The sequence below is a fragment of the Monodon monoceros genome, unplaced genomic scaffold (genome assembly GCF_005190385.1).
Source record: "Monodon monoceros isolate NGI ecotype Baffin Bay Population unplaced genomic scaffold, NGI_Narwhal_1 Super_Scaffold_11, whole genome shotgun sequence".
Taxonomy (NCBI): Eukaryota; Metazoa; Chordata; class Mammalia; order Artiodactyla; family Monodontidae; genus Monodon; species Monodon monoceros.
The window spans coordinates 113,767,680-113,785,004 of NW_021703767.1; the positions used below are offsets into that span (position 1 = coordinate 113,767,680).

Here is a 17,325-nt window from a genome sequence, read left to right on the forward strand (position 1 = left end):
GGCAGGCTCAGCTCCGTGGCCACCCTGGCCCGCCCCGCTCTGAGCACTTCCATGGACTGAAGGAACCTGTAAGGAGCCGGCTCTCTGGGAAGTCAATGATTCAGCATGTGATTGCACCAGGGGTCTCTGCCCCTTGCTCCATATTTCTAGTAGTGACTTCATTTTTAAAAACTGAGCCTGACCAACCTTCCATATATCTCCATCCTCCTCTGCTCCAGCCAGGGAGCACAAAGGGAGCACTCTGAGAGGCCCGTAGACGTGTCGGGGCTTCTGGGACAGAGTGCAAGCTCGAGGGATAGACAGTCGGACTGGCTCTTTCAGAGGGTTTCCTGTCCCAGAAATCATTATCCTGGGGTGTCCACACTTCCCTAGTAACCTTGCTTCCTTCTGCAATGTTAGTAATGTCTTAAGCTGACAGTTGCCGTTTTGCAGAACAGTTCTCCTATTTGCTAATCTGGTAACTTGCCTATGAGCCTGGGTTGAATCTGAGAAACAAGGGTGACCTAGAGCATGAACAGAGGTGCAGTTGGGGTAATTAATAAAACCATTTTTTGTACAGTAAAGAAAAAAAAATTAGACTGCATATTAGACAGAAAGCCAAAATCCAGCTAAGTGAAGAGACATGTAAAATTTAAGGACAGGGAAAGTGAGAGAGAGAGAGATGGAAGAGAAGGGAGGAGGGGAGAAGGAGGAGGGGGAGAAAGGGAGGGGGAAGGGGAGGGAGACAGGAAAGATATATCAGATAAATATCCATAAAAAGAGAACTGGGATAATTACCTTAATATTTGACAAAATAGATTTTAAGACACACACAAAAACAACAACAACAAAAAAACAGTACTAGTGATAAAGAGGGCCACTACTTAAAAGTTAAATTTATCAGAAAGAAAAATATAACAATTTTAACTTGTATTAAATAAACTTAAGCTATAAAAATCAAAAATTCATAGTTTCAGGGTAAAATTGACAAATCCAGAATTGTAGGTACTCCTTGTTTTTTTACTGTGAAAATCACAAAACAATGGGTAAATACATTTAAAAGATAACATGTTTATTGCTTGTGGCATTAAGGGTGATTTTGCTCCATTTTCTAAACTTTCTTGATTGTTGTGACAATTGCTTTTATAATTAAAACACTTTTTTTTTTCAAAAAAAATGAAGTATGGAAGTTAAAATTTTAGTTAATTGAGGACTTGAGGTGGGCTTAGTTAATTAGTGTTTTACTGTTTGGGGGCTAATTATATAGTTTTAGTCCTTACCCCAATGTTTATCAGGTTGAGTACATCTTAATTACAACTCGTTTCTTTGTATTTTGCTAGAATGTCAAATGATTTACACATGGACTTAAAATTGCTCAGACAATCCTTGACTGATACATTAAAGAATCTAATTTACCACAGTTACTGTTTTCCTAAATAAGAATGAAAGATTTTGCAAAGAATGCATAATAATGCATTCCACATTTAAACATGCTACGACTGACTGTTGTTAGCTACATCTGGATATCTGTATCAACAGCAGAGCTTTGATTTTTCTCTGCTTCTGCCCAGACATCATTATTATCACTGTAGGGGATCAGTTACTCTGAAAAAAAGGAAAGATACAAATTGGTATTTTTTCTCATACTGATACTCTCTTAGACTTAACTTTCCAATTCCTAAAACTCAGTGTTCTACTTCTACACATGCCTTTTGAAACACTTTGTGGTAAGCAATAGTTACAGGAAATAGGAATAGATCACTGTATACAAATAAAAAATAAGGCAGCATGCTCTGAGTCTGGTTCTAAAGAAAACAGGCACAGGATTTTTTTTTTATTACAGGACTGAAAAGAGACAGTAAATAGACTCTCTTTGAATGTATCATCTCAAAATCTAAACCTAGTTAGTCTATTATACAGATTTTTTTCATAGTTGATTAAATTTTACTGTGCAATTCTGGGAAAGAAATAACACCATGTTGGAAAAGTATAACAGTAATTTTAAAATACTGTTATATTTTGAAGGATATTTAAAAAATAGTGATAGGAATTCTAAATTCTTATGTTTTACCCAATCAATGTGCTTTAGAATCTTTTGAGATTTGAATACCAGAATATTCAGTTAATGTAATCCTTTTGCTGTTTAGACAACAATAAAAGAATAAGAATGGAATGCATTTTTGCATCTCTTTGCTATTGAAGATAATAGTGTCAAAATTGAATCTTAAAAACTTCAGAGTAGATTAATAAATAAGTCAATTTCAAGCTATCATTATTTTTCTTTTTTACTGTTTATTGAATTATAACGTGTACAAACAGCACAAATCAATAAGTGTACAGCTTGATGAATTCCTACAATGACACTTCGTGCTATCAGCACATTGTGATCATTAACTTTTAAGTTGATAAACTGGTAAGAATGAAGGATTAAAACCATCAACAACTACCACAAAAAAGCAGAGTACTAAACAAGAACCAGTAAGTGTGACTAAACCAGGTGGAAGGCACACCTGCAAAAATGAAACACGTTTTGTCACATTTTATACCACACAGGTTTTCTGTATCATCAGAACATGGGAGAATACATTGTCTCAACTGATAGGAGCCGGACTTGGACTTTCTCTTACTGTGCTTTTCTTCCCTTGCCTGCAGGAGTTGTACATTTCAAAGCAAACTGCAGAAAAAACAGAAAACTTCAGAACCAATTAGATTGCTTAGCAACGTCTTTGTCTTCTTTCCTGAGCTACTTCTGTGTAATCCTCCTGTCACAAATTGTGACCTTACACAGTAACTTTAAAGTTGAAAATCAACTTTTCAACGTTTTGAGACGCTCTCTTCCCTTGACTGACAGATCGTTTTGTTCACTTGAAAGTGTTGGACGTCTCCTAATTCCCGGTCTAGTCATAACGCCCAGAGGTTACTAAAGAACACTCAAGATTCACAGGGACTCCACCCATGGTTTAACTTGTAAATACAAGCCATTCTGAGATCTGGGTCCTGAAATTATTTCACCCTTCGAGAGCAGAAATATTACCATGTTCATACAGTGAACTCTTAGATTTTAAAATTCTTTATATATTCAGCGACTTCTTCGACCCACCAGTAACTTTCCCAGTTACCAACCAATAATTTTACATAGGTTGCTATCTGTTTTGTTCGCAATTTACGAGCAATTTAGCCACACGTAAGCAACCTTAAGGGGAAGAGGGGTTCTTCCTGTCAAAGAATCAACACAATGAGAGGCCCGTGGTACCCAAATGAAACAATAATGAAAGATCGGCAAAGCTCAGAAATGTTCCTTAAAGCCACGAACGCCAGCTCTGATTTCAGGTTGTCGGAGCGCGCCCGCTCGGTAGCCTTTGTGGCCAAGAGGCAGAGGGGTCCAGGGAAGAGGGTCCCACTGGGGACGCTTAAGATGAGAGTGGGCGACCCTGCTACCAGCCCGCCCCCACCACAAAGAGGAGTAAACGCTCCGCATCCCCGTCACCAGGGCAACTCTGCAATCCGACACCTAGGCGCAAGATTCCGCATCCCGAGCCACCGGACGCAGAACAGAGGCGTTTCACAGCCCGGACGCAGGGACTCCGAGGCTTCCCACAAGCCGCCGTCCCTGGGGTGCGGAGTCCGACGAGAGAGACGCCCTCTCTGCAGGCCCGGGGTCCGAAACTCAGCCACCCACAGCGACGCCGCCGCGCCCGGGTCTAGCTGTCCGCACGTGGCGGCTGTGATTGCCCGGCCCGTATCCCTCCGCGCCCCTCCCGCTCAGTCTCCCTCTCCCTCGCCGGGACCCTCCGAGTCGGCGCGCCGCGGAAGGATCGCACGCACGCGCTCGCGCACGCCCCGCCGAAACGGCGGAGAGCTGCGGAAACCGCGGTAAGGAGCAGTCGCCGCTGTAGTCGGTGGCACAGCAGCTCCGCAGCCTCCCGCCGTTGGTTAGTCAGTCCCGCGGTTGCGGGCGGGAGGGCGGCCGGCCCGGGCGTGCCCCGCAGCTTGTCCCTCACCACCGTCCCAGCGTCCTCCCTCCGCAGCTCCTCGGGGAGGGGGGCGGTCGGTGCCTGCGCAGAGCCGCCTCCTCCCCGCCCCCGCCCCGCCTCCACCCGCGCCGCCGCCGCCCGCGACCGCCGCCGCCGCCGCCGCCGCCGCTGCGCCTGCTGCTCCTCGCCGTCCCCGCTGCAGTGCGAAGGGCTCGAAGATGGCCGGTTGGCAGAGCTACGTGGATAACCTGATGTGCGATGGCTGCTGCCAGGAGGCCGCCATTGTCGGCTACTGCGACGCCAAATACGTATGGGCAGCCACAGCCGGGGGCGTCTTCCAGAGCATTACGGTGAGAACCGGCGGTGGCCCGGGGACCCGAACCCGAGCGGGGCCGGCCGTGGGGGCGCCGCCGCGCGGAGCCGGGCCACCGAGAGGGCCGCGCCGGCAGGTGTGCGGGGCGGCCGGCGCCAAGGATGCGGCTGCCGGGCGGGCGGAGAGCCGGAGGCCCGGGGACGCCCCCTCTGCGGGGCTGCGCTGACTGGCGGGGGCGGCGGCCCGGCTCCCCGGCGTTCCCAGTGCCTGTCCGGGTGAGGCTGGGGGAGGGGGCACTCGCCGGCTCGGGGGTGGGGGCCCTTTTCCCCTTGTTCGGTCCTCCTGGGTCCCCTGGAAGCCCTGAGGCTCGCTTTGTACGTCCCGGGGTGGAAGCGGGGACCGGAGGGGCCGGGCCGGGGCGCGCTGGGCCCGGGCGGGGGTCCTCCGGCGGCCGGGCCTCCCCTCGCTCCGGGGACAGCGCGCCGCCCGCGCCGCGGGCTGTGAGAGGCGGCGGTTGCCCGGCCCCCGGGATCCTCGCGGCGACTTGGCGGAGGTTTGCCGGTGTCCAGGCCTCCGAGGCTTGCGAGAAATATACACCGACAACGTAGGTGGATTCGTGAATCTCGACTACAGCTCAGGCTCCATAGAATTTTTTTTTTTAATTCTCCAAGATGGCGAACTGCCATTGATTTCTCTCCTCCTCCTATGGAGATTCATCGATACACCGTTATCCCCAGTTACGCAACATAGCTCTAAAAAAGGGGGTGCTTAAAGGGGCTTTTAGTAATCTGCGAAGACCAAGGGGACACTTAAGTTCTCCAAGTCCCTCCCTCTTTAGTAATAGTAGTAAAGGCACTAATGCAGATTTATGCTTCACGGTGCCTGATTTTTTTGTGACTTGGTGGTTTGACTCGGTTGCCACATGTCTGGGGGATAATTGTCACTAAGCGTCCAGTGCTGCTTTATTGTTTTGCCTCTTTCTAAACAAGGCTTTTTCTAAAATTGTGACGATTATATCAAATACAGGACCATTCTCTTAATTTCTTAAGCTTCACGCCCCCTTCCTATCAAACGCCCAAATCCAGGCCCCCTATTATGGGTGCTACTAATTATTCTTGTACTGCTTAACATGGTTTAAGATCTAGCAGTGTAGAACTCAGTCCTTGATACAAGTACTTTCAGGTTTCCTATTACCGCAGTGGGCTACAATTCTTAGAGAATTGGCATCTGGTGATCAACTTTTTTTCTGCGGTCCTCTTGTCTTTGTGTGTGAGTTCCCGCTGTCTGGCCGGGAAGATTGCAGGAGTGTGCTTGGAAATGGCTGGGGCCTGCTATGACTCTGCAGTTCTGATGGGGGCGACGCCTTCCTTCTTATTCATGGAATGTTAGAATGCACGTTTTCTCCTTTCCGGTTCTGGTCGCTACCTCAGTTTCTTTCCCAGTCTCCCTCCATTTTCTCTGTTCTTTTACCGTTGCCTACTGCAGTGCTGCGGACAGAATCCTCTTTGCGTTTGCCCAGAAAGAAAACTGATTACTGAGGTGGTAGGGTAAGGGAAGTTGCAGAGAAAAAGGAGTAAGCGGCTAGAATAATAGAGAGGAGGGAAATATGAATTTGGGGATGCGCTGAAGTCTAGGGCTTGAAGTTCATATTAATACTATGGGGGATATTACAAGCTGTTTGAAGCGAGTAGAAGTGAACAGGTCTGCCAAGCATGGGCGTTATTTTAGGAGACTTTCAAACAACTTTAAATTTGACGCTACATGACTGTAACGTGACTGATTATGATAGATGAGCTTTTGTTGAAAGTTTTTAGGTGAATCTTTACCATTACGTAAGTACTTCAGGTACCACCTGATTTGAAACAGTTTATAAATAACTCTTAAGTTTGCAGTTTATCTAGTGTCAACTAACAACTAGAGATTCTTTGCGGAGACTGGTTTTAGTTACCAGACTACACTCTTAACTGTGAAATCTAATTAACTGACATAAAACATGTCACCATGTAGGATTAAGTAATTTTTTAGAAAAGACAAACTTGATTTTACATTGTTGAAACGTGGATGTCTTGTAGTGGTAGTACAAACTTGGCAGTCTTTGCTGTTATACCAAGGCAAGGAATTAACTACAACTTTTTTCTTTTCTCTCTTTTTCTTTTCCTTTTTTTTTTTTTTTTTTTTTGGTTGGGGGCTGGGTGGGGGGACAGCCAGTAGAAATAGATATGATTGTAGGAAAAGACCGGGAAGGTTTCTTTACCAGTGGTTTGACTCTTGGCGCAAAGAAGTGCTCAGTGATCAGAGATAGCCTATACGTGGATGGTGACTGCACAATGGACATCCGGACAAAGAGTCAAGGTGGGGAGCCAACATACAACGTTGCCGTCGGCAGAGCTGGTAGAGGTAAGCAAGGCACACTTTTGGTTGAAAGTTGCATGCCACGTTACAAGTGATTAAGCAATCTCTTTAACATTTTGAATAAAGTGTTAAAAGAGTCCATAATGGCTCTTAAGGTGGTTTTTGTGAACTGCTCAGCACTGAAGGAGGCACTGCTGTAGATTTACTTCCTCTACAGCAGCTGCATACACAACCTAACCTCTGAGATCCTGACTTTCTTCTCAAATAGAATGTTCATATCATCTTTTCAGTTTCAACTTTAGTAAACTCAACATCTAAATTTGCCTCTTCTATATGGATAACTGAATCACTTTGCTGTACACCTGAAACTAACACAACATTGTTAATCAACTATACTACTCCAATATAAAATAAAAAGTTAAAAAAAATCAATTTGTCTCTTCAACTGTTAGTTATTCAGATTGTTAAATCATTCAAATTGGTTACTTTAGTCCCTTTGGGTCTTTGACCTTTGGATCTCTTCCTTTCTTGCTCACATTTTAGTCATTCACTATTCAGCATAAAAAAGGAAGAGTTAATATTGGCTCATATTTCTATTAGAAACATTGCTGGGGAAGAGAGAAATAATTAGAATGAGGGTTTTGAAGTAAGTTTTCCACTTACTAAAATATTTTCAAAGACTTAAGTGTGTCTGATTTATTCGAAAAGTAGGAAATTATATTTCATTTATATACTGGTCCAGAAATTCTGATGTTTCCTGACTATTGTCAACATTGCAGAAATTCTTACTGTACTAAATAAGTCTCACTACTTTTTTGAAAGCAACTTTTAAAACTGAGGTTTATTATGACGTCTAGTTGATTTACAGATACATTTAAATGTGTTAACCTGTGTAAATGTTTTGTAAATAAAGAGGGCTTATGTAGCCTCATATAGCAGACTTGGCACATCTAATTTTAAGACCACATCTACCATGGGAAGAAACTTGAAGCTACTCTGAGCCATAATTTACTGCAGTGGTCCTACCAACTCCCTGTGACTGTCCTAAAGGTTACTCTTGTTCTGATGTGAGTTGATGCTTATGAGTATTTCTCTATAGGAAAATTAGATGACTGTGAAATAGTAGACAAATCTCTAAAACATTACCTGAGCTCAGATAAATATATTAAAAAGCATCAACCATGTGACGTAAAAATAAGAATGTTTTCATACCATACAGCACTACTGACATCTAGTGGCAGTGAATATAACATCTGACATATGTACATATGTTAATATTTTCACGATAGACCTTTGAACTGCATCACAGAAGAACCTGTTTTTGGAAATAGTAAATCTATTTTAGGAGTTTAGACTCAATTAAAAACAAAGCTAACACAGAGAGGATATAGTAAGCACAGGCCTTTGGTACTTTTAATTTGTCCTTTTATGAATGACACTGAAAATGCTATTTAAAATTCGGTCTTGGTTTTCCTCTGGAAATAATAGATACATTTAGCCCCACTGGTAAGACTTAATAGTTGGTACTTAATCAAGCAGTTAAATTTGGGGAGAATTTTATAAGTAAATAATTACCTAATTTTTTCTTTAGTTTATTTTTTGGGGGCCAGTTTAATATGTATTTGTCAGACTAATCAGAAGTTTTTTGCCCTATATAAAAGATAAATGTCCATTAAAAGGAATGAAATAATGCCATTTGCAGCAACATGGATGGACCTAAAGATTATCATACTAAGTGGAGTAAGAAAAAGAAAAATATCACATGATATCACTTATATGTGGAATCTAAAAAATATGATATAAAGGACTTATTTAAACAAGCAGACTCACAGACTTAGAAAACAAACTTATGGTTACCAAAGGGGAAAGGTGGTGGGGGAGGGATAAATTAAGAGTTTGGGATTGAGAGATACACACTGCTATATAGAAAATAAATAATCAACAAGGACCTACTGTATCACAGGGAACTCTACTCAGTATAATAACCTAAAAGGAAAAAGAATCTGCAAAAGAATAGGTGTATCTATATGTATAACTGAATCATTTGCTGTACACCTGAAACTAAAACAACACTGTAAGTCAACTATACTCCAATATAAAATAAAAATTAAAAAAGATAAATGATCACACTTCTTTTTCCCTAGCTAGTGTAAAGATATTTTTATAGAGCATTGCAGCTGCACTGATTGGACTTCCAAGATACAGTTAATAGTCAAAATGTTTTCAGCACATTACTAGTTTGAAAGTTCTCCTTTTTGGAGACCTGGCTGACTTCAGTGCTTCGTTGTTCATGGAAAACTAACTTAATGTAACTTACTAATGGGGTTCTGTCTGCTAAAACTTATGGGACTCTCTTGATTAACACTTCTTTTGAAACACTTTTCTTCTTTCTCTTTCAGTCTTGGTCTTTGTAATGGGAAAAGAAGGGGTCCATGGAGGCGGATTGAATAAGAAGGCATACTCAATGGCAAAATACTTGAGAGACTCTGGGTTCTAGCTGCTAGGCAGACTGTTAAGTATTAGGGAAAAATTGCTCTTAAACTTTCCTAGCTGTAAGCTTGAGTCTTAATTCTGGAAATTTTATTAGCAATGCAGGGTGATGGGGTATGAACCTGTGTCTCCTTTGTATCCCTCTGTTGGTGGGGAAAGGTGTCTTTCTTTCTGCCCTCCCCCCCTTAAATAATTCTGTTCACTTTTGTTTTGTTTCCTTGTGTACTCCAGCATTGGTTATAGTCATGGGAAAGGAAGGTGTCCACGGAGGCACACTTAACAAGAAAGCATATGAACTCGCTTTATACCTGAGGAGGTCTGATGTGTAAGCAGCCTCTCCCCATCTACCTAGCAACTGTCTTCATCACCACCCCAATTATGGTCACAGTGCTACCAGACTATAGATGGTAGCTAATTTTTCTTTACCTATTTTCTAATGTCACGATTCCTTTTTGCCCAATGGATCATTTGTATGTTAACCACTGTATGTAACCAACCTTATCTGGCAACATAATTGCAGCACAGTAATGATTTGCATGATACCTTGAAATTTGGGGGGAGGGGGCATTGCAAGTTGGGCATCACTTTGTCTTAGCAATTAATGGGATATTGATTACTAAAATAAGTTAATATTAAGCAAGGTGCCGGTTGTACAATCTCTAATTTGATCAGTGTCTTTCAGCACTTTGAGCATTTACTTAGCTCATTTAGTCTTCCTTTTGTAGCGCATGATTGGGAGGAAAAAGTGCATGCGTCTTTCCTTCACTCCTCTTTTCCCACCCCCTCCCTTCGCACATAGGTATTTGGTTTGCTTCCACCTTCTTTTATGCAGTGCCTGGTTTATTTAACCAATTAATATTCCTTTTGTTGATGAGCTATTGAGAGCTGCAGTAGTTTGCTTTTAGTATTGCTGTTGCACTTGAGTAAAGACAAATCTTTTTTCATAGTGTCTACAGGACATAATGACAAGTGCAACTGCAAAACAAGAGCAAAGGCACTTCCTCCCATGACCTTACAGTAACCATACTGATTGAATCCCCAGGGACATTCCATCATTGCAATAGCTCACATTTTTGTTCCTGTCTTTTTCTTTGCACACCAGCTCTACTCTTTAGTAAAATTGTAAAAGGCTGCCATTATGGACATCTGGTATCCCAACATAACCATCTGGAGTGTGTCCAGTTTGTTCTTCATAGGACCAATTTTTATTTGCAGCTTGAGTTTTTATATGAAGTTGCATTATTGTGGACTTGGCTGTCTTGTGATGAATTTTTTTCATATGTATTCTGTGCCATACTATTGTTAAAATGAACTGTTGCTATTGTGAGATGGATTTTAAATGACCTCTTAAAGGTTTCTTTCGAATGGCACTACTTTAGGGACATTCTAGTATTTGCTTCTATTGTTTGGGCCTTGTGGATAATGTACAGATTTAAAAACAAATCTTGTTGCTGATTTGTCCATTTCTTTCCCTGCACTTTGTTACATCTGGGATACAGTCTAACTCATCTGATTTAATATGCATTTAAAAAAATGCCATAACTATTAAACACCTTGTTTACAGACAGATGAAATAAATTTATTCCAACCAAATATTCTAGACTCCTGTTGTTTATATAAATTGTTAGCTTACTGTTACAGTTGATTTTTGATACAATGGGAATATACTCTGCTACAAGCATAAAATTTAAAAAAAAATTCAGCTGATGGCCTACTCCATTTCCTTTAGTATTTATCATAAAATGAGTGCCTGGGAATTTATTTTCAGTAGGCTTTGCTTTATTAAAAATGGCCTGTAGTTATTTCAGGCTCATTTTCAGGCTTATGAGGCAAAAATTGACTTAACCACTAGAAATTAAATATTTTTGTCTTGTTGCTGGTCTCTTGATGTGAAATCTAATGGAGCAGTAAGGGGCCCAATACCAAGAAGCGTTTCTGCATTGTGGATTCTTCTGTGTTGAACTGTCATATGACTTCTTTCAATTTGGAGGCTATGTTGGCAGGCCGAAGTCAGCCAGCTGGGACTCTCACATAAGGGAAGACATTCCTTAAAAAGCATAAAAGATAATTGGGATGTCTTGCCGTTTCTGTCTTTGGAGTGACATGTTAACTATGACTAGGTAATAGTTTAATCCCAGATGTTGTAAGGTCCCTGAGATGTACTGAAATTTAGTAAATATGTTTAATACTATTCAGATAAATGATTATCACAAACTGTCAAGCAGAAGCTCCAAGTTCAAAAGTTGGTGGGTCTAAGCAAAACTGGGGGAGCTGGTTATAATGCAGATTCTGGGCTCTGGATTTCTACCCTGGAGATGAAGATTCCAGAAGTCCCTTTAGAAACAATCAGTAGGTCGGCCTTGATCCATTTTAAGTGAACTGTACGCTACCCCTTTGGGAAAGGGTGGGTTAGGGAATGGGAGTTAATCTCTCTGCCTTACTTAAAATATACTGTGCATAATTAAATTTTTTTTCTTTGACAGTGTTGTCAATTCTGAATTTGATTGTCCATACAGGGATGTAAAGATATGGAAGATATGGATTTGGGGCTACTTTGACAGCTGGGCATACCTTAGAATTGTAAAACAACAATAAAACTTCTTGACCTGTTACAAGATCCTTGTTAGGAACAGGAGGTGGGTCAAATGAAAATCTGGTGGTTGGGTTGTGATGATGTATGATTTTATGGTAATATATACATTTATACTTTAGTTGTAAAGAACCGGTAGGGTAACTAATTAGAAAGCAGTGACCACACTTGTGAAACCCTTACTGAATGAACCTATAGTAAGTAGGTGAGGGGACTGTGTATAATGCTGGAGGTGTGGGTAGGGGAGTAGAAGATGGTAGAGGGCAACTGTATCATTAAAATAATGAAACTAGTCATTGGCCCCCTTCCCACAATTTCACTTGAAGGATACTTACGAAAATATATACATGCGTCTTTGCTTTGTGTATTTAGTTCTAGGAATTTAACCTAAGGAAGTGGAGCTATATAAATTCATATAGCAGAATGTCACTACCACAGCATTACTTAGAATAACTAAACTTGGAAAACTACAAGATTTAACTTGCAGGGTTATGGGTCGAATAAATGTATGTCCAAAAGATAAAATAGTCATTAAAGAATTACATAAGAAAATGCTCACCAATGAATTTTATATAATAGGATAAATGTATGCAGTATACAGTGTATTTTACATATGCATTTCTGAAGGCAAAATATAAACTTCTCTCTCAGGTAAGTTTCCAGGTGACTATACTTCTAAAATCTGAAAATTTTTAAATTAGGAATATATTTTTTAATAGAAGTGGGATTTTAATTTTATTCAACATCTTATTAAAAAAGCTGTATAGTTATACCAGAGAAATTATAAGAGATTTCAAATGACTATTAAGATAACTAGTAACAGTCCTAGACAGTATTGTTAAGTATATATATTTTTAACAACTAAGAGTTTGGAGTTTCAAAAAAAAAAATTATTTTTGCCTCAGAAAAACTCGTAACCTAAATTTGAAGGAACCAAGTCCTTGATTTGAACTGTGGATTAAAGAGTGAGGGAACAGAACATCTGATACACGTTACACTGACTTTTAACTTTTTCCCTCTTAAAAAAAAAATAGTATGATGTTTTTATTATTTACTTTAATAATTATAAAAACTATTACTTATATTTATGTGCCAGGCACTGAGCTCAGTGTTTTGTCCTGACACCCTACTTCAGGATAAATGAAATTAACACAAACGACCAAACAGGTTTAGAAAAGTTAGGATCATACAAGTGTCAAATTCCATAGCTTTGGCTTAACTACCATAGTAAACTAAAACTCTATTTCTCAGGCGTGTTTTTATTTCTGTGGAGCAGCGTGGGCGTGGGAGTATGATGAAGAATTCAACTTTTGATTTTCCTAAGTGGAAATAACTCATTTTTTGTTGTTGCTTATAAGAATTTTAAAAAAAAAGTTCAAAAAGAGAAATTGCCCCAGTGTTACACTTTTTAAAAATTGATTAAAAATTTTCTTTTTACAACAAAAGGCTAATATAACTAGTATACTTAACTATTCTCGAATATGCTTTTGTTCACTATCAATCAGTCAGTTTCCCACGTCAATACAAATACATCTAGATGTTTACCTTTTCGAGGCGGTACAGCAGTCTACTGTAAGGGATGTATCATTGCAAGAAGGTACCGTAATACACACTATTGTTGGAATGATTTTGGCTGCAGTTTTAACTTTTGGGGGGATTACCTAATTGCTTGTGAGCAGTTCCTTTGTATAAAATTCTAAGGTGATGTGCATTTATCTAACCTAAATTACCTTAATCATTATACCGTTAAAAAGTGCTGTGCATATAAATACGGTTAATGTAGGTAATACTACAGCAGAACAAATATTTGCCAGTTCTTAAAGTGGAAAACGTGTTTATTAACATTCAAACTCCCTTCATACAAGGCCATATAAAAATTCTTAACATTTTGATTATACATAAGTCTATATTTTCTACATAGTTACAATAATGTATAATTTAGCTTTTCATAATACATTGTTTAAGTACATCATTCTGTTAAAATTAAGCAATATTTGCAAATCCAATACTTGAACAATTTCCTCTGTACATAGTTTAGCAGGGCTAATTAGCATAAGATGCTCTTTATTAAGAGGTATATGATCTGAGTATTAACAGTTACTGAAGTCTGGTATTTTTATACAGCATTTTCTTTTTCCTTTGATCACAACAACACAAAATCTCTAAGGATACTGAAATTCAGTAAGTAAAGTCCAGAGGCATTAGCCAATAAGTCAAGTTCATACATAACACTATAGTATTAAAAACCTTAAAAAAAAAAAAAAAAAAACTTTTGCAATCTGCCCTAGTACAGACTGTTCCTATCAGGATAAGACTACTTGGCAATAGGAAAAAGACAGCTTTGAGTCTCCGTGGTGCTGATTGATAGGAAGAAAAATGCTAACTTACCTTGTCGCCTCTCACTTAATGACGGCAGAAACGCCAGAACAAGCATATTCCAGCTCAACAGCTTCAGGTAACTCTATGGAGATGGGAGTTGGCTTAGCTCATGCTAGGTGGCCACAGCACTGACCTTGTGTGTAAAAACATGAAACAGTTGCATACTGTGATCTAGGTTTTAACTGTAAGCTATAGTGAGGAATATTTTTTTTAATGTTTTGGCTATATTTCATTCCAAAAGAAGAGTTGATTTGATGCTTGAGTTACAGCACCAGTCTATATTAGTTATTAGTGAAACGAAGTACATACGCTCCTGCAGATAAATACCAGATCAAAAAAACCTGTTTCAGTAATTTGATTAACCTGTAGAATACTAAAAAATAAGTTATTTCTACAGAAATCTCTGAAGGGAGCAAAAACACTATATGCCTAAATAAACATTTTAAAGGGAAATAACCCAATACCCTCTGAAGGTCAAACAGTGTTTGCCATGTTGTAATCCTGTTCACCATCAGGCTGCAGTTGGACCACAACACTCTGTTCATTGATTTCATTTTCTGCATCACTACTGTCGGTATCTTCATTGTCCTCTTCCTCATAGTCTGAAGATTCTGTCATGTTCTGATGTGAGCGGGATTCCGACAAAGCCCCAAATGACTGGGTGCTGACAGAAGCCAAAGGTCTGAGTAAAGGGGTATGTTCTGACACTTCATTTTCTTCTTGACTACTATCTGTGTCAGAGTCTGAATCGCCTTGAGAAGGAACAACTTTTTGCTTGCAGACTGGACAGGTTTTTTTGGTTTTAGTTAGCCAAGGATCTACACACTTGCAATGATAAGCTGTTGAAGCAAAATATACATCTTTTAGGTAGTATACTGTAGTTGAGAACATTATTTTTAATGTTTATTCATGTTCTGATCTATATGTATCATAGGAACAAGAGAAGAAGAGCTTGTAAATTTTTATAAACTGCTCCGTCCCTTAATGAGATCACTGATTAGTACAGGGCCTGGCTTATGGTGTGCTAATAACTGTCTCCTGTCTCTCCAATACTGAACCTAAGTATAAATTACTCTATACAGAAATTCAAAGCAGTATGTAATTATTCATACCATGGGAACACGGAAGGATTCTGAGCTTGTCTCCATCTTCATATTCATCCAAACAAATGGCACATACATCATACTCATCTCCTATGACAGAAAACAGTAAAACTAATTAAAACATGTAGAGGAGTATTCTTAACTTTTCAAGTTCTTCCTCAGTCAGTTATTTTAAATGCCTTCTGATTTATCAAATGATACCTCTTTGTTTTCTCTCAGATCAGGGAGCTGCTTCAAGTTCAAGTTCAGGAACCTGAAGTTTTAAATAATTAACCTTTTACCTACAATAAGAAATTAAAAATGGATGTCATATTTGTTTACCTTGATTACCTCTGCAAAAGATTTTAATAATTCATTAGTTTTACATAACTATTCAGATGCTAGTGTGGAAATATGCCAAAGATGACAAAATTTCACTATTTAGGTATCTTAAGGTCTCTGAGTCGTTTAAGTAAAAATGGAAGCATATTAGAACATACTCAAATTAAAAAATATATATTAGTGAATAAAAACGTTTAGAATGAGATATACTGAGCTTCAAATCTCTTCCAACATTTGAGTTTTGTGGTGCTTGGCAAGTTACTTAGCCTCTAACATACAGTTGTTTTATCGGTAGAAAGATTCCACCTACCTTGCAGAATTGTGAGGATAAAATGAGATAAAGGGCCAAGCACAGAGGTATTCACTAAACGGTGTTGTTTTGTTTTGTTGTTTTTTCGGTACGCGGACCTCTCACTGCTGTGGCCGCTCCCGTTGCGGAGCACAGGCTCTGGACGCGCAGGCTCAGCGGCCATGGATGGCTCACGGGCCCAGCCGCTCCGCGGCATATGGGATCTTCCCTGACCGGGGCACGAACCCGTGTCCCCTGCATTGGCAGGCGGACTCTCAACCACTGCACCACCAGGGAAGCCCTGGTGTTTGTTATTAATATCACTGCCTTTTTAATTCCTTATTGTTGAGCTGATCACCTTTATAAACAAAAGACAGTTAAAGTCATTGCCTATCCCACACTCAGGGCAACCACATTGGAGGCTTGTCAGAAATAAAGCACTGTCTGGATAGATAGGCTGGATGAACATAATGCAAAAAAAGAAAAGAATAGGGACTTCCCTGGTGGTGCAGTGGTAAAGAAAATGTGCCTGCCAAACAAAGACTTAGCTAATTCACTAGTGGACAGATGTTCAGAAGCTGCAGGAAGGGTGAGATTCATGTCTGTTATGTGCAACAATATGGAAATGCTTCTATCTGGAACGTTATTCATATTATTGTTATTTGAATACTGTTTCAGAAAATTTTCATCAAGACACTTAAGTCTCATCAATCTAGGAATGTTATAATATGTAAGTGGACAGAACTTGAATATTCCCCTGTAAACCTGCTCCTCCCTCGTTTTTCCCCAAAACCTTGGGTCGTCAGATACAGCAAAGGCACCGACCCATCAGAATAGGAAGCACTCAAGACTTAAGGCAGCCACTGCAGTAGCATGAACTGACTATCAGGCCTGGGCATGTCCTTGATGCTTCTTTCCCTTAAGAGTTTACATTCAGCATCACCAAGTCCTGTAAACTTTTATCTGTAAAACATCCTCAATCTGTCCCCTTTTCTCTTGTTTCCTCAATTATGCTGGTCCAGTAGCCTGGATTACTGTTAGGAGCCTCCTCTGTTCCTACTCTTCTGTTCCTGCCCCATATGGTTTTTCTCCATAGCAGCCAGGGTGGTATTTTTAAAACTTCAATCACATCACATCAGTCCTACTTAAATGGTCCCCCATCTCACTTAGAATAAAATCTGAGCTCCTTGTCACGGCCTTTATATAGCTGAATATGATCTGAAATACAGATCGCCCATCTCATCGCACACCACTCCTACCCCCCGCTTCACTCATGCTTCAGCCACACTTTCTTTCAGTCTTGAACAAACTATATGAAAGTCAGGTGTGCACCTGCATTTAGCCATGTTATGACAAAAAATTGCACATAAAAATAGGTATAGAAAGAGAAATCACTATTTCTAAAGATGACTTGAAAAAGGAACTAGACTTCAAAAATGAACAAAACGAAAAGACAACTACTGAATGGGAGAAAATATGTGCAAGTGTTATGAGTGATAAGGGGTTGATATCCAAAATATATAAACAACTCATAT

The 17,325-nt window shown here is 40.0% G+C and overlaps 2 protein-coding genes across 6 annotated transcripts in view; one reads left to right on the forward strand and one right to left on the reverse strand.

The window, feature by feature from the left end:
• The first annotated feature begins 3,909 nt into the window (after positions 1-3,909).
• PFN2 (profilin 2) lies at positions 3,910-10,701 on the forward strand. Of its 3 annotated transcripts, XM_029214048.1 has the most exons (4): positions 4,078-4,303; positions 6,471-6,663; positions 9,340-9,431; positions 10,238-10,694. In XM_029214048.1, exons 1-4 carry the CDS (start codon positions 4,172-4,174, stop codon positions 10,412-10,414), a joined length of 594 nt encoding a protein of 197 aa, XP_029069881.1. In that variant the 5' UTR covers positions 4,078-4,171; the 3' UTR covers positions 10,415-10,694. The 3 variants fall into 3 exon arrangements, with proteins under 3 accessions (XP_029069879.1, XP_029069878.1, XP_029069881.1); XM_029214046.1 differs by having other exon boundaries at positions 3,910-4,303; positions 9,018-10,701; XM_029214045.1 differs by having other exon boundaries at positions 4,070-4,303; positions 9,340-10,701.
• A 2,812-nt stretch (positions 10,702-13,513) lies between these two features.
• Positions 13,514-17,325, reverse strand: part of RNF13 (ring finger protein 13) — a 139,062-nt gene continuing 135,250 nt past the window's right edge. Inside the window, exons 9-10 of one of the 3 annotated variants that reach the window (XM_029214043.1) lie at positions 15,190-15,270; positions 13,514-14,916 (exon numbers count right to left, since the gene is read on the reverse strand). In XM_029214043.1, coding sequence (XP_029069876.1) covers positions 14,552-14,916; positions 15,190-15,270 — 446 coding nt within the window. In that variant the 3' untranslated portion in view covers positions 13,514-14,551. The remainder of the gene's footprint in view (positions 14,917-15,189; positions 15,271-17,325) is intronic. The other 2 variants (XM_029214042.1, XM_029214044.1) reach the window with 2 other exon arrangements.

Coding starts and splice junctions, on each gene's coding strand:
- PFN2 (XM_029214048.1), top strand. CDS start 4,172: ATGGCCGGTTGGCAGAGCTACGTGGATAACCTGATGTGCGATGGCTGC. Junction 4,304..6,470: donor GCGTCTTCCAGAGCATTACG/GTGAGAACCGGC, acceptor GTGGGGGGACAG/CCAGTAGAAATAGATATGAT. Junction 6,664..9,339: donor CGTCGGCAGAGCTGGTAGAG/GTAAGCAAGGCA, acceptor TGTGTACTCCAG/CATTGGTTATAGTCATGGGA.